This window comes from Acromyrmex echinatior, chromosome 14, assembly GCF_024713525.1.
Source record: "Acromyrmex echinatior isolate Ae372 chromosome 14, ASM2471352v2, whole genome shotgun sequence".
In the NCBI taxonomy this organism is placed as follows: domain Eukaryota; kingdom Metazoa; phylum Arthropoda; class Insecta; order Hymenoptera; family Formicidae; genus Acromyrmex; species Acromyrmex echinatior.
This window is the reverse complement of record NC_141865.1, coordinates 3,313,538-3,338,824: the sequence shown is the minus strand read 5'-3', so window position 1 is coordinate 3,338,824 and position 25,287 is coordinate 3,313,538. Positions and strand designations below refer to the sequence as shown.

General features: G+C 33.6%; 3 protein-coding genes across 10 annotated transcripts in view; 2 read left to right on the top strand and 1 right to left on the bottom strand.

The window, feature by feature from the left end:
* The first annotated feature begins 6 nt into the window (after positions 1-6).
* Positions 7-3,071, top strand: LOC147907345 (parkin coregulated gene protein homolog). The gene is made up of 4 exons (XM_087413657.1): positions 7-132; positions 442-760; positions 823-972; positions 1,060-3,071. The coding sequence occupies exons 1-4, from the start codon at positions 28-30 to the stop codon at positions 1,218-1,220; spliced, it is 735 nt and encodes a 244-aa protein (XP_087269783.1). The 5' UTR covers positions 7-27; the 3' UTR covers positions 1,221-3,071.
* Positions 1,245-7,628, bottom strand: GlnRS (Glutaminyl-tRNA synthetase). The gene is made up of 10 exons (XM_011057127.2): positions 7,373-7,628; positions 5,621-5,925; positions 5,319-5,524; positions 4,931-5,177; positions 4,574-4,871; positions 4,110-4,489; positions 3,715-4,033; positions 3,401-3,621; positions 3,103-3,295; positions 1,245-3,044 (listed from the first exon to the last, which is right to left on the bottom strand). Exons 1-10 carry the CDS (start codon positions 7,493-7,495, stop codon positions 2,994-2,996), a joined length of 2,343 nt encoding a protein of 780 aa, XP_011055429.2. The 5' UTR covers positions 7,496-7,628; the 3' UTR covers positions 1,245-2,993.
* Positions 7,629-10,893: 3,265 nt separating this feature from the next.
* The window catches only part of chm (lysine acetyltransferase chameau), a 63,106-nt gene continuing 48,712 nt past the window's right edge, over positions 10,894-25,287 (top strand). For 4 of the 8 annotated variants that reach the window (XM_011057143.2, XM_011057141.2, XM_011057142.2 and 1 more), the window contains exons 1-9: positions 10,895-11,125; positions 11,432-11,897; positions 13,928-14,170; positions 14,261-14,521; positions 14,594-14,770; positions 15,256-15,547; positions 15,654-15,945; positions 20,796-21,034; positions 21,317-21,503. In XM_011057143.2, the coding sequence (XP_011055445.2) occupies positions 11,087-11,125; positions 11,432-11,897; positions 13,928-14,170; positions 14,261-14,521; positions 14,594-14,770; positions 15,256-15,547; positions 15,654-15,945; positions 20,796-21,034; positions 21,317-21,503 (2,196 nt within the window). In that variant the 5' untranslated portion in view covers positions 10,895-11,086. Of the gene's footprint in view, positions 11,126-11,431; positions 11,898-13,927; positions 14,171-14,260; positions 14,522-14,593; positions 14,771-15,255; positions 15,548-15,653; positions 15,946-20,795; positions 21,035-21,316; positions 21,504-25,287 lie in introns of all 8 variants that reach the window. The other 4 variants (XR_015547319.1, XR_015547318.1, XM_011057132.2 and 1 more) reach the window with 2 other exon arrangements.

The window sequence follows — 25,287 nt, the reverse complement described above, 5'->3', positions numbered from 1 at the left end:
ATTGAAAAAAAGATATCGAGTATCGGGATGGTGAATGAAAAAGAATTTTGGACAGAAGTTCGGAAAGATATACCACGATACAAAAAGAAAAAACCACGAGTAGTTCCTGCCTTCACTATTCAGGCGTTGCAGGTAATAATATGTTGTTAAGAGTCATTTCCAGCAACTCCGATTAATTTGATCTATTTTATTAAGAAATACGAATAAAATTATCCAATTAATTAATAGAATTTAATATATCGAAAAAATATTAAGAACAATGAACTGTATATTAGAGATATTATTTTAAGTATTATAATTTAAGTGATTCTTCCATCAAGTTATAATTGGAGTTGGATCTAAAAAAATGACGATACTGAAATACAGGATGAAATTTTCACTATGATCAAGATAAATATAGCACGATAATACCGTATGTAATAAATTAATTTTTGATCACAGGAAAACACGATCGTCGCGAAACCGCCGCGATGTGGACTATATAAACCTCGTCTACCGAAACCATCGACTTTCAGGAAGTTTTACAAGCGCGGTATATTCCCTATCTCTTTGGAGAATAACGGTTACGATCAGAAAATTAATTGGAAAGTGGACATAGAAGATTTAGATTTTCATCATTATTTGCCACTGTTCTTCGATGGATTAACGGAAACGGAACAACCGTACAAATTTCTGGCAGAGCAAGGAATATCAGATATGCTAGAACATGGTGGACCAAAGATATTACCTGTTGTTCCTCAATTGATTATTCCTATTAAGAGTAAGTTCTACAATCCAATTTAATGTAGAAAAAATGTACTGTAATTAAAAAAACTTTGTTAGATGCTTTGAATACAAGAATGCCCGAGATAATTTGTTCCACGATGAAAGCAATTCAACGTTTAGTGCGATCAGCCGATTGCGTTGGTGAAACTTTAGTCCCATATTTTAGACAAATCTTGCCTATTCCAAATTTACTTAAAGATAGAAATGGTAAGTTACCATTTCTTACCGTAACTTACTCGTATTTTAATATTTCCTATATTCGTATACAATTGGAAATAAAATATATAATTTCAGTAAACCTTGGCGAAGGTATCGATTATTCTCAGCAAAGAGGAGAGAACGCTGCTGACATTATACAAGAGACACTTGAAATCTTGGAAAAATATGGTGGCGAAGATGCTTTCATAAATATTAAATACATGGTTCCCACCTACGAATCCTGTATGATGAATTAATAGAGGCAGAAAATTACACTGTAATCCTTTTAATAGATTTATTCTTTATTCATGAAAATGTAACTATCAAAATCAAAATATTTGCAAATTTTTATGTAGCAAGTTATACATAACATAAAGATATAATATAGTGAAAAAGATATATCGACACATGATATATATTATAAAAATTTTGAAAATAATATTATATATTACATATATAACCATAAATCTTATACACATGAATCCGCCTTTCCTGTTAGACAGAAACAGACAGCACGCATTTGTCTCGGAATAAAAAAAAACGTATCAGAACGGGAGTACAGAGCCTTGCATAACATATAATGCATAAGAAAATGAACCAAAGTCCTTCAATTCCGTCCTTTCCATGATAAAATAAAGATTCCGATTGGTTGATTTTCTTACACTTTATGTTTTTACAAAAATCTATTGAGTGGATTCATATATTCGTTCGGTTTTTGTTAGTACAAATTTTTTCCGAATATCTCCGGTTCTGGTTGCCTAATCGGGCAATCCAAATATGTTTTGGAAAGGTGACAGTCCGCTCTTTTCATCTGTCAAATTTGGTTTCATTGGCATTAGTTTTGTTTGTGCTACAGGCCTGTGAACAGTCGGAGAATAAGGTGCATTTTCGGCATATTTTACTTTATTACTTCAAGAAAGGCAAGCGAGCTGCGGAGGCCCACCGAAAGATATGCGGCGTATACGGGGACGATGCCTTAACAGAACGTACCACTCAGAAATGGTTGCCAAATTTCGTTCCAGAGATACGAGTCTTGAAGATGGATCCCGTAGCGGTCGGCCCACCGAGGTTGATTCGAATGAAGGCAGGAAGATATCAAGGCACTGATTGAGCAAGACCGGACGCTAAAGGTGCGAGAGATTGCGGAGACACTTAAAATAGATTATAGAACCGTTCAAAGGCATTTGCAACAGCTTGGCTACGTGTCCCGCCTCGATGTTTGGATGCCGCACAAGCTGACCGAGGAGAACCTGGCCAACCGCATGTCCATCTGCAATTCACTTCTAAAGCGGCACGAAAGCGACTCGTTTCTCAAACGAATAGTGACTGGCGACAAAAAGTGGATCATTTACGACAACATAGTGCACAAGAGATCATGGGGAACCGCTGGTGAGCCGAATGCCACCCCAAAGGCCGGCCTGCATCCGAAGATTTTGCTATCCATATGGTGGGATCATGTTGTGCTGTTTTACGAGCTTCCTCAGGGAAAAACGATCGATTCGAAGGTCTACTGCACGCAGCTAACGAAATTGAATCAAGCATTGCGACAGAAACGTCCAGAACAATCGTGTCATATTCCACCATGACAACGCCAGACCCCACACCGCAATAATCATTCAGCAAAAATTAGTGCAACTTAGCTGGGATGTTTTGCCCCATCCATCGTATTCACCAGACCTTGCGCCATTCGACTACCACTTGTTCCGGTCCCTGCAAAACTCCCTCAACGGGAAATCGTTCGCTGATCAGACAGCTGTGAAAACGTACCTCGACCGGTTTTTCGCCTCTAAGCTCCAGACCTTCTATGAGAGCGGAATAATGAAATTGTTGGAAAGATGGCAAGAGGTCATCAACAAAAACGGAGAATATATCATTGATTAAAATTCATCCTTTGTATGAAAAAAACTTGTTTCATTTTAGCCTTCAAAAATCGAATATATGGATCCACTCAATATATTCTTAGCTCTAGATCTTAACAGTAGTAAAAATAGTAGTACAGATATTTTTGATGATAGTATTGAAATATATATTTACACTTTTCCTGTATCTTCTTTCAATGTTACAATACGATTAAAAACAAGCTGAAATAAAAGAAAATGTTAATGCAATGTACATGTGTATTAATGCTTTTATATTTACCTTATTAGGTTTGGTATCAGGATCAACAGAGAAAAAGCCTATACGTTCAAATTGAAACTTGTCATACACTTTTGCTGTTTCAGCTAGACTGTTGTCCATATACGCTACAATTTCTTTTTTGCTAGATGGATTAATATCACTCAAAAATCCATGCGGTACCTCATGTACATCTTCCGGATTTTTGTGCTTAAACCTGAGGAGGGGGAGGGAGGGGAGCGGGAATTAAAGATATTTTAATCACATTACAGAATAAAGAAACTTTCATAATAATTAATAATTTGGAAAAAATATTACTTACAAACGTTCGTATAATCTAACAGATGCCAATACTGGGTGGGACACCCAATGTATAAATGCTTTCGGTTTATTCTTTTCTGAAACAGGATCTTTTCTAACAATTATATTCGTAATATTACCACTGGCATCCTTCTCGATACTTTCAAACGTTACTATGATACCCGTATGCTTTAAGCCTACAGATTGTTTTGGTGTCAAGCGCCTAAAACCTTTCTCTTCAATCTATAAGTATTGATAAATAAAAAAGTATTAATAAATAAAGTATTGATAAATAAGCGAAGTGTTTAGAAAGAGATAGGCATATACATTACATACTTCTTTGAAGTCCGTAGCTTCAATATATACAATTTCATCAAATATAATTTCATGATGTCCCCTCTCTGGCTCGTTAGGAAAATCGGGTGCAGTGAGCTTTATGGCTTTCTCTTGAGGAAAGTTTTTAATAGTCAATTTGATAGGCTCTAGAACTACCATATGTCGGGGAGTAGTAAGATTTAGAACATCCCTAACAGCTGCTTCCAATGCTGCAGGATCAACGGTTGCTTGTGCACCAGTTAAACCCATTTGAGCGCAAAAATTGTTTATAGCTTCGGGTGGAAATCCACGTCTGCGTAGCGCAGTCAATGTAAATAATCTATATATAAAAAAAAAGAGGGATGAGAGATTAATAAGACATTAAATAATCTTATAAAGGTAATATTACATTATACCTGGGATCATCCCAATCAGACACTATTCCTTCTTGTATTAATTTGACAATTTTTCTTTTGGAAACTACAGTATAATTGACGTTCAATCGGCCATATTCCCATTGTACAGGACAATAAATGCTCAAGGAATTGCAAAGCCAATAATAAGACGATCTCCGTGATTGGAATTCCTTTGTACAGAGAGAATGAGTGACATTTTCGATGCTATCGCACAAGCAATGGGTGTAATCGTATGTGGGATAGATACACCATGTGTCACCAGTTCGATGATGCAGCGAATATTTTATTCTGTATGCCACAGGATCTTGTTTACCTTCCTCTAAAGTCACTTTCATGCGTAAGGTCGCTTCTCCTTCTTCCAACAAACCATCCTTCATATCCTATTTTTTAACAAGTAAAATAGACAAATGCATATATAGTAATAAAAATTGAAGGGAACAATGTTTAGAAAAATTTTTCATTACATTAAATAGTTGTAAGCTCTCTTCAACCGGTCTATCGCGCCAAGGACTCGGTGGAGGATTGAAACCTTTCATTTCTTCACTAGATTGATGACAAACGTAAGCTAAGTCTTTCTTTATAAGCTCTATGGCCCAGTCATACAGTTGCTGGAAGTAATCCGATGAATGTGTAATCACAGCTGGTTTATAACCGAGCCATTCCACCATCTCCCGTATACCGACAAAAAATTTCTCCTCTTCTTTTTCAGGATTTGTGTCGTCGTATCGTAAATAGCATATGCCATCATAAGCAGCAGCATATCTATGAGAGTCATCTTTTTTACTATATATTTCACTTTTAAAATCAAAGAATATACATACCCGAAATTGATATTGATAGCTTTTGCATGTCCAATATGCAAAATTCCATTGGGTTCCGGTGGGAATCTCGTTACCACTTTGCCACCAGTTGCTTTCAAATGTTTTTGCAGTAGATAATGTGTATTTGGGGTTACAATATATCCATCGGTTTTATAATTTTCTCCAGGTTTATGAAATTGAGTTTTAGTTTTCATGAATTCGCTTATAGTTTGGGCGCCTCCCTTCTCACCATTCAGTGACTCCTGTTCTGAAAATTAAAAATTAAATCCTTCGTATATATCTCACGTAATTGTGCTCATATTGACATTTAGCTTAATAGATATAATGTATTAATCTATTGTTGAACGTAAATATCTAAAATATTTTTAAAAAGTGGTATATAGCTCACCTTCCTTTGCATTTTCCAGCTTTTTCACTTTCGTCTGCTTGTCTTTTGGTTTCACTTGTTTAAGTATTGGTGCAAGATCAGCATCAACTTTTGGACCCAATAGATCAAGAAGTTGGACATCAAATTCATTCTTTATCGCTTTACCATCTGCCCATTTCAAAATATTACGTACTTGTTGCATCAATGGACCAGAATTAAAGCGGTACCTATTCAAGTAACAAATAAATTGTAATTACTTACTATAAAATAACTTATTATAAAGTTTCCTATGTTTTGCATACTCAAGATAAAAATTTATTTACCTTTTTTCCAATATTGCATCTTTGTGTACTTTTATAATCTTCTCGACTTCTTCTTCTATTTGTTCAGGTAAAATTATTACTCCTATACCACAAGATTCCTCAAACTTAGCTATATCAATAGCATTACCCACATTAGCTAATAGATGAGCCAATGCAGCATCAATCCTCTGTACACTATCTAGTTTCTTCTCGACTATATAATTAGTAATAAATGGTATCTTATCTATGATCTGATTTTTAGTTTTTGAAGCTAGATGATACAGCAATATGCCAGTATCTTGAGTAATAGCTCCATATTTAGTTGCCTATAAGAATTAAATATAAATTCTAAATATACAAAGAAGTCAATTTTAATGATACACACTTTATCATTAAATGAATAAAAGCTGAAATCATATAAATATAAAAAAAACATATCACACGAAATGTACAATGTAAATTGTAAGCTATGTCTAAACAAAGAATAGTGATGCAATATTTCTAATAAATCACAATAACGTATTGATTATACATATCTTACAAGGGAACCACACAAAGTGATAAATTCTGGTTTTAATGAAATTTTGTACATATAAGTTACATAAAAAGGTGAATTTAGAAAATGTCTGGTGCGGAAAAATGATTTGAAGGGGTGAAATCACCCCTTATATAGTAAAGCAATTTCCAGTTTGTTCCGTTATATCTCGAAAACTATTCAAGATATAAAATGTTTTATACAAAAGCTTTACAACAAGATTATCTTTATTCATTTATGTATTCAAAAATATTTTTAATAATTTTTTTAATAAAAAAAATTTATTTTTTTTAAATAAAAAAAAATATTAACATGGCTGAACAGAAATAATTACACTATAAAAGTTTTGTATAAAACATTTTTTGATATCTCGAATAGTTCTTAAGATACAATGAAAAGAAGCTAAAACTCGCATTACCTATAAGGGATGATTTCACTCCTTCAAACGGTTTTTCTCTTTCTTTCGCAACTAATATTTTCTAAATTCATTCTTTTATTTTTAAGCTATATGTATACAAAGTTTCATTAAAATCATAATTTAATCACACTTCGTGTGATTCCCTTGTTAGAAATACTTTAATTAATTTTGATTATATAATTTTGAGATTAGAGTTCAGAAATTTTGAGAAATATCTAGCTCTATATTTAATTATCTCTAAAAAAATATTAATTCTACGAAATATAAATCCTAAATAAACAAATCCTAATAATAATATTGTATATCTTGCCAATAACCTGGTTTCATCAATGCAAAATTAACTTCTTGGAATTAGAAGAAAATAAATAGTAAATTCAGCCGAGATTACAATTAATTTTATATTGATCGAGCTGAGTCTAAATAAATAAAAGATACAATTCAATAAACATAAATATTATACAAAATGTATATTATTGTATGACATGTATCAAAGGAAGGATGATGCAACAATTCTAGTGAATCGCAACATGATATATACATAATTATATTTCTTATCTTCGTTTCTATCAGTATTGATTAACTTTAATCTCGGTCCAGTGTAGATTAACTTTAATCTCGATTCAGCTTATTCTTCATTTTTTGAAATAATTTTTAGAACTAAAAAAAGATGAAGAATCAATTGAACTTTTTAAAAAAAACTACATTGGTAGAAACGGACATTATAAATATTATAATAATTAATTTTGAAAACAGAAAGCTCAATGATATTTAACATCCAATCATAATAAGATTGCCAATTCGCCGGTGAGTCTTCACCAACCTCGTTTATAGCCAGCTTGAGATTCTTCGTGATGTTAACATTTTTTAAAGATTCCTTGGCCTTTTGTTCACTCAGGCCAATTGTTTGAAACAGCTTCACGTCTTCCTCGTTTTCTACCGACATTTTATTTGAAAAATACAACTATCACAAGTCACTGCAAGTCACAACCACGGGAGATCACAGGAGACCACAAGAAACCACGTGCATCATGAATCAACCATATGAGCATATGTCATTGATATATATATATATATATATGTATAATGTAAGGGCTTATTCATAATAGAACAAATATTAAGGTGCGATTTCACGTAGATATATACACGATGTAAGCATTCGAATGTACTTGATCAAACAAGTACTCCGGTTGAAAGAATTACTATTCCAAAACATTTGTATTTCATATGAAGAATTTTTAAGTGCAATTGAAAGGGTTTGCGAGTCATTCGGTTAATTGTAATTAATTGAGAAATTCATATCTGTATCACTATAATATGGATACGAACTACTAACTTAAAAATGTAAAATAACACCAAAATGGAATGTAAAACTTCCTTTCTCTCATTCCTTAGACGCTATTTATTAAATTCCTGAAAAATTCCTATTTAGACAAAGTAGCATCCATTAGCATGATTAGCATCCAACCTTAAATCGAATTCTTTCAGCTCGTAATTGCGAAGCTTCACCTAGAACCGTTTAAATATTAGTGCTATTATATATGTATATATGTAGTATAGTAATTAATTCATTTAGTACGGATGTGAACCATAGCTCAGACACAAGCCACTTGCAACTTAAAATTATATTTATATTATAAATAAGAACAACGAGAAAGATATTCTGTTAATAATTAGACGTGTTATTCAGTGAAGAACCCTAACATAAAATATGGCAAAAAATTGTTCATGCATATCCTAATGAAAATAAAATGTAAAGCGATGTCAATAAATAAAGCGTTAATTGCGGAGTGTAAAGTGTAAGGAGAGAGTAACAGAAACGTAAATGAAACCCGAAGTGAAAATTGAAACATGGAACGAAAAGGAAGCGTCAACTAAACGTTGAAGAAACATAAATGAAAGTATAGATAAGTTCTTCGGCAAGCACGAGTAGAATGTTCGTTAACTGTAAACAGAGTGTGATTAGACAATCTAGAGAACGTAAACGGAGTTCTCTCATCGAGTTCTCAGACGAACGTGAATGAAATATAATCGAGGTCCTTGATAAGCAAATATTTTAAAATATATTTCATTTATTCGGTAAATGCCTAAAAAAAGTGCTATGCTTTCTTTTTAGAAGCCTTAGAGGCTCACTTCAAAAAATTATTTCATTAGAACATAACTTTCAATGTTATGTCTTTTATCCTAGTCTGTCCGGTTTTTTAAATTCGAGAAGTTCTCGCTAAGTCCCTCTGGTGTCGCGTATTAAATCTCAACGATGCTTCGTTTAATAAAAATATTTTAAAATAAAGACAAACTATAAATACCCATGTTTAGCGTTTCACAGTTGGTAGCTTCCTCCTTATGAAGTATTAGTTCATAGATGAAAAAGGCAGAGATTTATTGGGTCATCTAAAAAGTATCCGCGGTTTTTTGTCACTAGATGGTGTTGATGGTCAACACATCTAGTGACAAAAAACCGCGGATACTTTTTAAATGACCCAATAAAAAGAGACTCTGTCCAAATGCACACCATGTTATCCCTTCTACCATGATCCGAATACACTTTCTTGCGTATAATAGCAGTAGCATACTAGAATAGTCATGCTGATTGGCATTTAGACTGCGCGTGGGTTCGTGAGATAAGGGACGGAAATCAAGCTGAAAATCGACAGAAAGTTACATATAAATTCTAGCACTATACTTTAATGAAAGTTGCGACATGAGGAACAAAGACTCTAGTTAGAGACTCTTTTCACGGTCTCTTTCTCTTAAGGGTCTCTAGTTTCAGCAAAATCACACAAGAGAGAGAGAGAGAGAGAGAGAGAGAGAGAGAGAGAGAGAGAGAGAGAGAGAGAGGGAGAGAGAGTGAGGAATTGTACCTCTTTCTAAACTTGATAGTTTTTCATGAATCATGATACGTCTTTCTAATTTTGAAGATTAGTACGATTTATTAGAAGATTATTAAAAATAATTGCAAGTTAAATGGTTGGGGTGCAATCCCATTTTGCATTAATTCTGCAGCTAAAGGTAACATAATGAAAATATTTTTATATGATGCTAAACATCGTGTATTATGGGCAACAAACGTTGAAAAAAAATTGAACATTATTGAAAAAAATATATATATATAATATTATTTAATATTAAATAATATTTTAGGCATATTTCCAAAATATTAAACGTAACATGTGAAGAATACTGAAACTATATAATATTAAATAATATTCTTGAAATATTAATGGATGGTTATATGTCCACTCGTGACAATATTACATGATTATTAAATGTAACATTATTTAAGCACAATATTGACGCAGCATATATTGATAAGATATTTTGTTACTAAATTGTAAATTCAAACTGCTAACTAATATAAAAATAATTAATATTAATAAATATTTTAATAATATTTCAGAGAGGAAATGTACCAAGATATTTATATACATTCGATTAAATTTGATGTTCGTTACACATAGCAATTAAATTTATGCAATTTTTATGTAACAAATAACAACACAAAGTTTTGCGTTCGTTGTTCGTTCGCTAGGTGTACGCGTACGACTTTAATCACTTCAATATTCACAAGGATGCGAACTCCTATAAGGATGTGTCTTTAATAGTATCTCGTCTGTGCTACAATACAGACATTCGAATATAAGCTGGAATTGCTGCAAAATGGCGGACCAAAAATAGGCTGTTTAGTAGCGCAACTCTTGTTAGCTGCGCGATAATGCAAATCTGAGTCGTCGGAGTCTTATATTATAGCATATGTCACGTGTACTGTAAAAAAAGAGCACTTCGACGCCTCAGATTTGCATTGCCGAACCCAACTATTGGGTATGGTCAACGCGATATTGCAAATGCTTTGAAGCGTTTTTTAATTGGTCAGTTTGTAAAATTCTTTTTTCTAATTGGTTCATCAAACGCTTCAAAGCACTTGCAAGGTTTTGATCACTGTCATTAGGCCGGAATTAAACTATGCATTGAAGATTAAGATTAAAAATTAAAGATTGAAATTTCACCAATGAGGACAAAGAAGTTTTGGCTTCTTTTGTTCTGATTGGTCAAACTTCAATGTTTCAATCTTCAATGTGTAGTCAGAAAATCGATCTTGAAACGAGGTGAAAATTACAAAAGTGAGCGAATTTACTAGAATATTGATAATTTCATTGGTCCACACCTAATAAATTTGCTCACTTTCGTAATTTTCACCTCGTTTGAAATTATTGGGTCATCTAAAAAGTATCCGTGGTTTTTTGTCACTATGTGTTGACCATCAACACCATCTAGTGACAAAAAACCGCGGATACTTTTTAGATGACCCAATACAAAATCGACCCCCTGATTCCGATCTAATTATGCGCATCACCTTTCTTTCAACACCATGATCTATGGTATATGATCATATACACATTCGTTTCATGTACCATTTATGTACGGTTTGTAAATAGTTGTTTTGAAACGAGATGCGAAAGTAATGAGTGTTCGGGCAAAAGTTTGGTGAGAAATGAAAATATTCTGGCGAAGATGATACTCAACGATGTCTATCAATTGAATGAGAGGTAGCACCGCAAAGATGACGCCTAAACGGAAGGCAAGTATATTTATAGGTTATGGCAATTGAAGAACGAACATCTATGCATTATATGCACTTTATTCACAATAATCGCTTTGCTTTTTATTATTTTCTTCGTCAATTGTAAAGGATTAAGTCTACAATTTTTTTTATTTAAGAAAAAAATCTCCCAAAATATGTATACAGTTTGTTTTTTATAGCTGAATTTGTGCATTAAAAATGAATATATATACTTTAAGTTCCAAAAGATTATACTAATTTACATCTGTTAAATTTTTACGACCTCTTATGTGTTAAAATATTCAATATGACATAATTTTGTAGACAACCAGTTCAGAATCTACATCAACGACCAGCTCAGGATCTTCATCAAGTAGTTCGTCGAGTTCAGGCAGTGAGTCTAGTTCGTCTGACTCAGAGAACTCCAGTAGCTCTGCCAATAGTCAAAAGGCATCTGATACAGAAAGAACCAAGAAAAAAGCGCCATTTTCAGCCACCCGTCATGTCAAGTCTAAAGAAACAGTGGCTGTGCCACCATTGGAAAATAAAAATAAAGACAAACAACCACCAAAATCCAGATCGTCAATGTATTCTTCCGAATCTGAAGAATCACCTAGCAAAACAAAATCACTACAGAAGCGGAAACCACCGGCTAAACCGAAAGCTACTGCTACCGTGGCACCAGTTGTTAAGGCGCAGAGATCTCCCACAAAACCAGCATCTGCATCAGGACAACATAAAGCTATATCGGTTCCAAAACCTGCCAATGCCAAACCCAACAAATTTTCTGGTAAATTCATTACTCTGATTTTGTTAAATATTTTATATTTCTACATGGTTGATATATATATATATATTTCATATTTAAGATTGCCTTAACAAATACAAACTTAAGATATCATAAATCGTTTGCAGAGCAAAGTAGGGTGACTAATTCTTGATCAGCCAATTTTTAGACATCAACTTTAAAATATGGCCACACAACAGAACAATTCAGGACTTCTTCATTGCTATATGTTGAATTACAAAAATACTTTGTAGAATTAATCAAATTAATATATATATATATATATATATATATATATATATATATAATTTACTTAATTTGATTAATTCTACAAAGTATTTTTGTAATACAACATATAGCAATGGATAACTCATTTCAAATATGATGAGTCAAATATCTCAGAAAATATGAAAAGTACAAAAAAATGTTTCAGATAAAAGTTGTACGATCTAAAGAAACACAAATTGATAAAATTAATTTTTTAAGGTCATATGAATGCCACTTTTAATGGAATTATATGATTTTTTATATACGATATGATTCTTCTGATTATTTCGTAAATAAAAGTATTAAGATAAAGTTATTTATATAATACTTTTATGAATAGAGATATGAGATAAATCAATTATGATGTAAAGAAAATAAGTAGACAAATGGATACTTTTTTAAACAATTAATTCCCCTATGTTATACACACACACACACACACACACACACACACACTAACGAATTTTATATTAATTTATGTGATAAATCGGGATAATTAGCTTAAGGGGATGTCTTTATAGAGAGTAAAAAATCGGGATGTCCCACAAAATTCGGGACAATTAGCTATACTAAAGCAGAATATTTTAAGAGATATAAGATGTTTAAAATGATTTTAAAGAACCATCTATGAATATCGACGAGTATCAGTGCTATCTAGGATTTGTAATTTTGAGTTTGAAATGCATTTGATGTTTATGTCTATTGCTGTTTATACGTTGCTGTTCTCATAGTGCACAATACTCGTTTTCAAGAATAAGATCTACACTCACCGTCAAAAAAAATTTTACGAGCCACTAGATTTTAGCACAAATTTTTAATATTTTTGAATAACAAACAACTCAACGAGAATTCATGTATCGAGATTAGCTAAATTAAAGCGTGAATGTTCTCCTTAATAGTCATGAAAATCAAATTTGAATTACACAAAATGTATTACAAAATGGCAAATGCTGAAGATAGACATTAAAAAATACACAAAAATTTCTCTTTTTAAACTATTGTATTGCTGAGGGAATTTCTTTTTGATAAAATTTTCTCTAATTATTTGTTACTGAGTTATACTAACAATAAGTTTATTAAAAAAGTTATCCGTTTTGTAACTTTTTTCAAAATGATATAACTTTGTTAAAAAAATATAATTTTCAAAATATGGATTTGTTAGAAAATGAGATTAAAAACTAAAATACACTTTTGTGTCAGACAAAAGATTCCCCTGAGCAAAGTTTTAAAGTTATAAAATTACTTTAAAGAAGAAAAATTTTTTCTATTCTTACACTGTATACACACCCAATAGAAAATTAAGCCCGGTTGAACTGCATCTTCAGTTCAATTAATTCGGTGTGAATTTATATACTATGTTGATCGATTCGATTCCCAACTGAAATAATATTTTTCACAATAAATTATTATAACGTAAATATCTTCAAAAATAAATATGATTAAAATTATTTCCTATTTAAAGAACTTGCAAAGTATATTTTGCAAATTTAGAGAAATTGATTTACTTGTAACATCTCTTTTGATTTCTTTTCAAGATGTGGGAAGGAAATATATTGTATTTTAGATCGTGAAGCTATTGTTAATGCTTTTCATAAAGAAGGAATCTCCATCAAATAGTGAAGAAAACGCAGGATATAGTCTCAAAAACAAGATCAAACATTTTCGTTTCGAAACTTTTGATCGAATTGATGAAATTTCTAGACAGCACTGCAAATAAAATATGTTTTTATGTTTCGAAAGACAAATATGTTTTCATAACTTTTAAGGTTCTACGAGTGCCAACAATAAATCTTCCGAGAAATCCGGGAAAACAGTGGAACCTGTCCAGAAGAAATTAAAGAAGAAAAGTATATTCAGTCCAGAAAATAGTAGTGAAAGTGACAGCGGTATTTCGGCGAAAGTTGGTACAGTGAAGCCAACAAGTAGTTCTGTAAAATGTTCCAAAAATCCACCAGCAAAAGTGAAATTGAGCGAGACCAAGCAAAAATCCATAGCATCAAGCAGATCCGGTAAATTATATATCTATCTCTGTCTTCTACAGTAACGACTGTAAATATTTATTTTAATGTAACTTATTTTTTATATATTATTTGTTATAGTCGTGAAGCCTGTACAACCACAGAAATCGGAAAGTTCCGCAAGTTCTAAGAGTTCTGGTGGTTCGGCATCCTCAGGTAGTTCGGACAGTACTTCTGATTCAGAGTCATCTGAAAGTGTTACCAGTTCTCAGCCTCAACCCAAAAAGAAAGAAATGCAATCTAATACACTAACGAGTAGTACTGTAACGAGTGTACCGTCTAAGAGACCCTCGGCGGCAGTCGCCCCAGTAAAATCACAAAAAACAGTTACAAGACGGCAAGGTTTGTTAAATTCTTTATCACTATATTTATGCACTAAAGAAGAAGAGACAAATATGATTTGTTTCTAAACAGGTGCTATAAAGAGTGACAACGATGGAGATGCATCCGCGAGTGAAAAAGATATGGATGATCATGAAGCTTCATCTTCGAAAACAATGACGAAAGGCAAGCGGAAATTGCAAACACGCAAAGGAAGTAAATTGCTCCAGTTACAAGCGAAGGCAGATAGCGATTCCGAATCTGACACAGGTATTAACAGAACATGGTTTTATACTTTGAAAAAAGTTTTGCACTTGCTCAATTTCATATTTTTATTTTTTATTTATCCTAATTTAAGTTCTTTTCTCTACAATGATTTTCTATAAATTATATTAAATCATATTTGTTTTATTCGAATCTTTTTTTCTTATTTATGATAGTAGATCGCTTATTTGCTACAATACAAGTAAAAAATGAAATTTTCTGGAAAGTAAGTTTGAATGTTTTGAATCGTTAAAATTTTGCAATTTTAATTTTGAAGAAATACAATTTTGATGTAATAATTGATTGTAAAGAAATAAAAGTATGTACTTTTAAAGTATGTTTATATTTTTTTTTGTAAGAAATTTTAAAAAAGTCAATTTTTTAATTATATCGAAGCAAATGAGCGATATGATACTCAGACAGAGATATGATAGCATATGAGCATATTTTTAAATTGCGCTAATTCTCATGAAATTTGCAATCATTGAAAGTAGCTGAAAGCAAGAGAAGCACGAGCAAATCGCCTGTCAAACGCGTTGGACCGTCTGCTGCTGCCAGACAATCCTCTGGTAGATCAACACAAAATAGCAGTACCTCCAATATCACAGGTAGTAGAACAAATCAAGCATCTTGTAATCAAGTATGTGCATCGCAACAAGAGGAACGTGAATGTCCGCTGGCTACATCCTGCAATTCACGAGGTCACCTCTCTGGAAAACTCGATTCGCACTTTACTCTGGAAGCGTGTCCACTGTATCATAATACCACGATTCAGGCTTGTGTGTAAGTTACATTTCAGATTTCAGTTTGAGATTTATTGATATGTTAAATTAAATTAAAAATATATGCATTTAATGACAATCATATAAAATGATATTGACTTTTGCAGAGAGTTTTGTAAAGAAAGAAAGAAACGAGAAGAAGAACGTAAGAAGGCAATAATGAATCTAGCCAAGAAACCCAAAGGTGTTCATCAAACTACTGAGCAACGCAATTATCAACTTAAAGTACGAGACATGAGAAACAAATGGAAGGGTAATACTGGTGATGGTAATGATAGTGACAGCGGCGGTGAATTGCAGGGGAACGAAAAAGACAAACAGCCTAGACTTAACAATCTCACACCTGATTATGACTTAAAACTGTTTATGGAAGCTCAGGCAATAGCCAGTGAAAAAATCGTAAGTATTTAGTTTATAACAAAGGCAGACTTAGAAATGTATTTCACGGATTTTGCATGTTTATTCCTGGACACTAAAAAATAATCCCTGTAAAAAGAGCCGTAGGTTCTAACTAAGTAGGCTAACTTTTTGAAAAATATGCATTTTTCTTAAAAAAAATACGCATATTTCTTAAAAAAATGTTTTAAACAAAAGTTGCAGGGTTTTGAGTAGCACATTTCATGAGAGAGTGAGTATAACCTTGAGTAGCGTTGTCAAGGTTACGTATATACACGCACACGCAGGGTGTTGCATTTTGAAGTATCATTCTTCCAAATTTTCTTTGTTTTCAATTTTAGAGAAAAATATTTAGGATAAAAGTTGTATAATTTGGACATAAGACATAATAGTGTCATTGGTTTGATCTTTACCTTGGAGAAATGTTCTAAGGTAAAGATCAATTTCTTAAAGGGAATGCTCTATTTTTGATAACAGATCTTGCAGCTGACATGGAGACCTTTCCAAAATGATATAATGAAGTTCTCATTCATCACTTGGCACGCGCATTACTAGATCTCGAAATATAATACAAATTTATATTTCGAAATGTAATACAATATTATATTATGAAAAAGAAAAAAAAACATTAAACTTTATTTTTATTCGATTTAACATTTAGATAAAATTCATTATTTTTAAATTGTTTTATTGTGTGTTTTCCTTATTCGATCTAGTAGCGTCAAGTATTTTACATAAAAAATTTTGCTATTTAAATTAATTTTTTTTTATTTTATTATATATTGTTACTTTAATTTTTTGTGGTAACACTTGAATTGAATAAGATAACGCAATTTTGTGATATAATAATGTTTTGAAAGAGAATTAAATAATTACTACTACTTCGATTGGAAGAAAAAGTGTGAGATATAACTATTACAGTGTTTTGGAAAGGTGTGCTCTCAAGCTTATAAGATAGCAGAGTATTCGTACAAGAGAAGCTGAAGATTTGAAAGTGAGAGAAAAAAATAGTCGCGGAGTAGTTCTCTTCTTTTTTAGTAGTAAATTGATTAGTTGCCGCGGCAGGCCGGGAAGTGGACAAGAGCAACGAAAATAGACATTCGAGAGTTGTAACTTTACGTTCAAGTTGATCGATCCTCCATCGCTCATTATGAAAGAGAGAAACAACTATATGTCTAGAGTAGAGCTGTTCTTTAATGTTGTTTTCAGCTTCTCTCTTATGAACACTCTATCTATCTTATAAGTTTATGAGTGTGCTACAAGAATAATATGTAATGAAAAATGGGTTTCATTTAAAAATTTCAAAGTGACCTTGCCCCAACCTTGACAAAATCACCCATTGATTCCATCTTATGTCTTCGAAATCATGAAACTATTGTTTGAATATATATTTTTATTTGATACATACTTTCAAAGATAATAGCTTGTAATATTTCACGTGGGCCATACTGTATATATACATATATACGTATTAGGGTGATCCTTATTTTTCGACTTTTAAATCCTTTCTGCAGCACTCTCTAGAATGATTCAATCTATAAAAAAATAATCTCTGTCAAATTTCAACTCCATGAGCAATGAGTACCCGTGTCGACTTGTTAAACATTCGAGTATCCTTATATTATACTTTTTACACTATCAACATTGATTTTAAAAACAATTTTTTACAAAAATTGACCTAGAAGATTTTTCTTTTTTTAAACATGTACATCTTGCTTTTCTACATTATATAAGACCTTATATGTTTCATTTAACCCTTTGTGGCACAGTGTCCCATATATGTGACACCTTTTTAACTTCAGTTTTTTATGTTTTTCATACAGTTTGTAACATATTACTACAATGAAAAGAATTTCATTAAACATTATTAGTGTTTAGAATATCAATTGTTATAAAAAAAATCGAGGAAACATTTCTATTGTTAACGAAATGTATTTTATGAATAAACAAACTGGAAAAATTCTTCCTTTTTTAACAATATTAATCAAAATATATATATATATATTTTGATTGTGATCAACAATAGCTAATTAGCTGAAAATGAAGTCTGAGAGAGGTTTTTTAGGTCGCTGATTACGAATCTGAAGTCAAAATTAAAAAATTCAAAATGACGGATCCAATAAAATGGTGGACAAAAAAGTTGAAAAATTGCTTGATTCCAATGAAACTTGTTGCTCGGGGGTACTCGGGAGTAATACTCAGGGGTTTTCGAGGTCGCTGATTACTGAATCTGACCTTATATTTTTGAAATTCAAAATGGTGGATCCAAGATGGCAGACAAAAAATTAAAAAATTAGTTCTGGGACTGTAAAATGGGGTCAAGTAGGTTTTTTGGGTCGCTAATTGCGGATTTGAAATCAAAATTAAAAAATTAAAATTAAAATTACTTGACCCCATTTTACAGTCCAAAACTAATTTTTAATTTTCTATCCGCCATCTTGGATCCGCCATTTTGAATTTTGAAAATCTGAGGCCAGATTCGTAATCAGTGACCACGAAAAACTCCCGAGTAACAAATTTCAACTGAATTCTACGTAAAGAAAAATGTATGCTTTAAAGGATTAAACAATTAGGTAAATTGATAATGACTAAAAAATAAATAGTTATTGCATTTTGTAATTATTCGAGCTGGAAAAACTGATTCAAGGACTAAAAAAAGTATGAGTAGTATATTTGAGAAATAAAATAAATTTAAAACGTGATGAATTTCATGTTTTCATTATTAATAAAGCGACTTTTTACATTTAACATACTAATTAATAATTATATTATATTATAATTGTACAATAGTTGTTATAATTGTAACACCTTTTTAATCTACAATATAATGGATAGTTTATCTAGTTTTTAGTGGGAATAATTAAAAAATAACTATATATTATTTTTAGTTATCCTTTAGTACACACAATTGGATTATTTGTGCTCTGCACATTTCTTCGAAAAACTGAGATCATCAAGTAATTAATAATAGTAGTTATAACATTCATATATTATATAATTTTTTTTTAAATATACAACTATAAATATTTTCTAAAGAAAATAAAAGTATAAAATAGAGTGACTGAATAATTTTGTATATTTGTTAAAATGATGAAAATTAACACGCGAATGACACATGAATGACATATCATATAAAGGGCAAAGAAAATTATCATACTAAGGATCCTAATTTAAATGATATGTATAAAAGGTTTCAAACGGTGCAGAAAAGCAAGAGACACACATATTAATAAGAGAAAAAAATCCTTTAGGTGTCGATATTGTGTGGAAAATGTGCTTTAAAAACGTTGATAATGTAGCAAGTTTAATATAAGAGAATTCAAATATTTGAAATGAGCTAGGAGCAAAAATCAATTGATCATTGTCAAGATCAATACTATCAAGGTCATGACCCTAAATAACATTCAAAAGATGTTTAGCCGTCAGCCGAACACCTTGGATAAAGTAAAATATTGTAAACGCTGACAGTACTGTAACTTTCTAACCTCATAACTCAAAATTTATTTAACAAAAAAATACTTTGTAGCATTTTAGAAAGTTCTCAAAATAAGCTACAAGAATATGAAATAAAAAATGGGGATTCGGTTTAAAAAATTTGATGTAATCTTGTTCTATATCTTTTTGCGATATTAGCGTATATTGATTAATATTATCTACCCTGTATATACAGATATTAACGTTTTATTTATTCTTGACAAAAAAATGTTTTCCAATTCTTTTTACTATACTCTTTAGATTATTTTTAATCCACGAAAAATAATCTCTGCCAAAATTCTGCTTGATCGAACAGGAAAAAAATTTTGCCCTCAGCTCATTTCAAACATTTGAATTTTCTTATCAATTCTCTTGTCAGTTGGATAATGTAAATGCAGTTATATAATTTTCAAACATCATAACTCGAAATTTACTTAACGAAAAAATACTATTGTATTGTAACATTTTGGAATGTTCTTGAAATAAACTCTAAAAATATGGAATAAAAATTGGAATTTTCATTAAAAATTTTATGTGATCTTGATTTGTCCTTAAGGACATCTTCTCAAGATCAAACAAGGTTCTTTATCTACTTTTCTTTTTAAAACTATAAAATTTTTGTCTTACTTTTTTTTTAATTTCTCCTTATCGAGATACACGCGTGCGTGCGTGCGTTGCATGAATAATTGCTATTTAGAATTTAAATTGATATTTATAAAAATAACGAGATTGAAAGTGAGCTATTGACAACGAGTCAAACTATTGAGTAAATTTCCATGCTAATTATTATAATCTGATTGTTATCAAATTTATTTTGCAATCGATTCGACTTATAGTAAAGTCATCCTCGTCACGATACATATATACGATGTCGAGTCAATAATTTACAAATAAAAATGAAAAGAAATACAAGATATACAAGTAGTAAAAAACGCACGCATATCGGTTGATGTTTTTTATAATCCATATACATGTGATTTTTGATCGTATCTTTCATTGCATGTATTTATTTTTATTTTTATTTGGACTCGACTATCGTGAGGATAATCTTATTACAAGTTAAAACATCTGCAAAATCAATTTTATCCGATTAGGGATCTTATTCTTGACAAAATTGCATATATGCTGAGGAAATCTTTAATGTACATAACGTAGTATCCTGCATTATTTTCGTATGTTTTCACATACGATATTTTTCAAGAATACAGTTTTAGACCATAATATAATTATTAGAACAGAAATCTAGTTTGGTTCATAGTCTATTTTTACCCTCGTTTGTTTTTTAAATTTATTGAACGTTACTTACGTTCATTCCTTATTTTTATTTTGATATTTTTAATTGTACTCTTTTTCTATATATATCAATGCTTATTTTTAAGGAAAAGGAGTTACAAGAATTTGACTGTGGAGAAGGTAAAAACGGTGGTACCAGATTCGTCGAAATGGGAAAATGGGAAATGAAAGTTTGGTATCAAAGCCCATATCCCGAAGAATACAGTCGTGCTCCTAAGCTTTATCTTTGTGAATATTGTCTGAGGTACGCGAAAAGCCGTCAAGTTTTGAGGAGACATCGAGAGAAGTGTCTGTGGAAGCATCCACCAGGACATGAAGTATACAGGTAAGCACACATTTTCTATTATTTACACTCATATAATACATTTTATATTATGAAATATATTTAAAGATGAAATAAAGTAATAGTTTGACAAATATATCTGCAAAGTATTGATGAATCTAGATTAAAGGAGATTATAACAATAAGTAATTAAATTTCTCTCTTTAATACTTTTCATCATATATGTATTTTGGATTTTTTTTTATTAAAGTTATGTAACGTCTGCAATTGAATAGTATGGAGTGACAATCTTCAAATTATCTTGTACCTGATTTATTGTTTTAGAAAGGACAAGATAGGCGTGTGGGAAGTGGATGGTAAGCGATACAAGCAGTATTGTCAGAATCTCTGCTTGCTGGCCAAATTCTTCTTGGATCATAAAACATTATACTACGATGTCGAGCCATTTCTTTTCTACGTCATGACAATTGGCGATTCTGAAGGCTGTCATACCGTCGGATATTTCAGCAAAGTAAGTACATAACTACCTCGTAATTTGCCACGTCAAATTTTATTCACTTCACAGAAATATTTTATGATTATACTGCTGTTATTTCTCGAGTGTCGATATTGTAACTGTAAAAATATCATCGCTATAACGAAGCGATGCCCTAAAGACCTTGAAATTCTTCAATTCAAATTCGATGGAGCCAATGAGTTTCATCGTTTGGACTACACGATCCCCAGGTTTTCTTTTCGTGGCTTAGCTGACTCTCACCCCGTCGCCCTCGTAATGGCATCCACGTTATAGCGTGCACGGATTACGCGAACAAGGGTGTGCCTCGTAGAGAAGAGGGTGTCTCGTATCTCTGACCTTTCTTCACCCTCCCCTTTTCTCTCCCATTCTCCTTCTCGCCGCCGCCAAGCCTGGTGTACACATACACATTGCCTCAAGGAGCGAGGATGGGAACCATACACGCCTATTTACCGCGGGACACAGCATCGCCGGGAGTCGAAATCTTTACCGACGTTCAACGACCTCTGACCCTGGCGTTGGCAAGACACGCCGCCAATCCGCATCTCCACCCTTGCTCTCAACCCCTTCTCTCTCTCTCTCTCTCTCTCTCTCTCTCTCTCTCTCTCTCTCTCTCTCTCTTTCTTTTTCTCTTTCTCCCTTCGAGGACGTGGTGAAAATTTTCTCCGGACTTGACTTAAACCTTTTCCGTCGCCTTCCCTAATTCCTTTGTCTTCCACCGGGAGACGTCTATCCTCCGATCCATCTCAAAACAGTCTTTTTCCTATTTCTTTCTTTGTTTTATGCAATTTGTAGAATCACGGAGCGAGATAAAAGAGAGGATTATCCGTTCTACAAATTGTTGATGTCTTGACAAATGGACCATTTTGTCAGACTTTTATTACTTATTGTTCAATCGACTCGATTGTTTTATTTCATTTATTATACATGGCACATACTTACTATCCTACGGACTTTTTGATCAACTTTTAGTCAAAATATTATATATCCCCTTAGTGAGAGTGTCGCGGCGCTTATAGTCGTTCAGTAATTAACCAATTCTGCAAATTGGCCACAAAATGTGGCCAAATGTGTCGTGAAAAAGTGATTAAAATGAGATATCCTGTTATACAGAATTTTCTTGATCAATATTCTCCTTTTGACTTGTTATTTTTGAACGAACGAGTACTTTAGATAAAAGAAATTTTTCTTTTACTTTTTAGTAGTCGCAAAATTCAATAATTAATGAGTGATAAAAGAATCTCAGTGACAATCGATCGAAGATGTCACTGATAGCACAGATTGCATTTAACATCTATAGCCTTTATTGTTATTGTCAAATTACGTTATGTCTCGTATAAAAGAGGGCGTGTTCCGTCATAAAATATTCAGTTAGGTTCCCAAAGAGTATCCTTCCTCGGTCAAAATTATATCGTGGCATACGTGAACTCTTTGTAAATCCTGTACGAGCCACTTATCTCTCGATCTAAAATAATGTTTCAACTTTAAAATGGTAGTTTCAACGAGGATATCATAATGATATCTTTAAATAGGTGATAGGTCATCTTTCCATTTTCGCCTTGCAAGTGTTACTCCATTCTCAAAATAATCGTCGTACGTCACTCTTTGATCAACTTTTGAATAAGATGATTTAAATCGGAGTAATATTCCTATTGTATATCAATATCTCGGATCCAGGACAGACGTGTGTAATTCTGAACACACATTACGCGCGCGGATGCGGATCCCTTTACCTGCGAAAATAGACTGACATTGGTTCCCGTTTCACGGTATTAATATCTATTAATATCTGCGGATCCCAGCGTATCTCCTCTACCGGCCGACTGACAAATTATGTTACACTCCGTACAAAAGGGCGTAACTCTCTTCCTGCATCCGCAGCGGTGGCGGCGGTGGCGGCGGCGGCGGTGGCGCGAAGTCAAAATCTTTATAGACGTTCAATGACCCCGACCCTGGCCAGACGGTCGCAGGGTAACGCCGCCGCACCGGCGGTGGCGGTAGTGATGGTAGTGGCGACGGCCGGGACACGAGAGATGAAGGGTGCGAGGGTGTGTGTATGTGAGAGAGAGAGAAAGAGAGAGAGAGAGCGCGGTGTGGGAGAGGGATGAGGGTGGCCCTGCTGCTGGCGTACGTACGCTATGCATGCGCTTCAGTAGACCAGGTGGAGGGAGACGCGAGTGCAGGGAGGGTGGTCGGGTGGTTTAGGCGGTTGGCCGATAGCGGTGGTCCCAGAGAGGTGGTAGTTGCCGCTGCGGAAGGGGTTGTGCCGACGATTGCAGAGGGTGTCGGCGCAGGAGGGGAAGGAGGGCGTCGCCTGCCGCGTCGGGTCGTCAACCTTTCTGCGGCACTGCGACGTCGTCGGGGTCGTTATTATTTCCTCCTCTTCCCTCTTCTCCTTCTTCTCTCATCCTCCTCTTGGTCCCAGCGTGTCTTTGCACGCTCTAGTCGTCCCCATCGCTCTTCCCCGTCCTTCCGGTACTACCTCTTCGAGGCGCGTGTTGCTCTCCTTCCATCCTCTTCCTCGTGTGTCCCGTCTTTCCGTTTGGCTCGTCTTAACACACGCTCCTTCGACGCTACCCTCCATGTTTCGATCCATCTTCGTATCCTTTCGTTCGTTCGCTCGTACGGCTTCCGAGGTCGCGAGATCTTGCCTTCGACGATCACTCATGCGTGTACACACGGTTGCCTCTTTCTCGCCCTCTTTCTTCTTCTTCAGATAGGTAAGCAGTCCGCGCCGGTGTCTTTTATCTTCATATTTTTGTCTTCTTACACAAGCTTCTTGTCTTCCTCGATCCATCTCTCTCTTGTCGTTTGCGCGTAACTCTTGCAATAATCATTTACGCAAGCTTGCTCGACTAATCTTATCGCATCTTTAGCATGTTCAAAATATTAACGCTAAAAGATATTAATGCGTTTAAAGTGTATAAACGTGACTGTTTGATTTCGTACGCTATCCACTAGGAACTGAGGAACTTGTTATCAACGTCGACCCGATATGAGAATCGGATGTTCGCGTTTACTACTAAACCCGAGGCGGATATCCGAGCTCTTACGTTTCTACGTTCCATGATTACACCATCGTTGTCGTCGTCTTGTTCTCCTTCTTCACTGATCTTTCTAACACGACACCACCGTCGATCGCGGTGAATATCGAGTCGATATTGAATTTCTAAGCGTTTGCTTGTCTTTGAGCACCCGCAACGTTCCATCGACCGGTTTTGCTCGCTCGGCTTCAACCTCGTTGCCTGCTCGCGTTTCCTCGCGTCGAATTTCATCCCGCTTTTCCGTCCCTCTCGCTGTCGCCGTCGTCACGTTAAACCGCAATGTCGGCATCTCACCTTGATGTTGCGGAACGACTACCATCTTGAGGCGACCGATATTTCCGAAAGTAGCGAATAAGTAGGAATTTTGACGGAGTATGGGTTACCCGGGTTGGTATCATTCCGTGTCACCCTCTGGGCCCCGGATTACGAACTGTCCATCTTGGTCCTGATCTCTGCGGACGCAAAGAATAATGTTTATACAGCTCGTGGGAAAAGAAAGCCGTTCTCGAAGATGAATTCAGTTTTAACAATTTTATTCTAGGCGATTGCATTTTTCTCTTTACGACAGGAAAATCAAATGATTTTTATTTCTAATGAACAAACGACGTTATTTTATTCGTGCTTTAGATTGGACTTTTCCCGAGCAACTAATAAGAGTGTAAGGAACACACAGGCTGTAATCATAATTTACTTGCGCAACTATATTAGTGAGAACGTCGTTCAGTCTAGCGATTTGA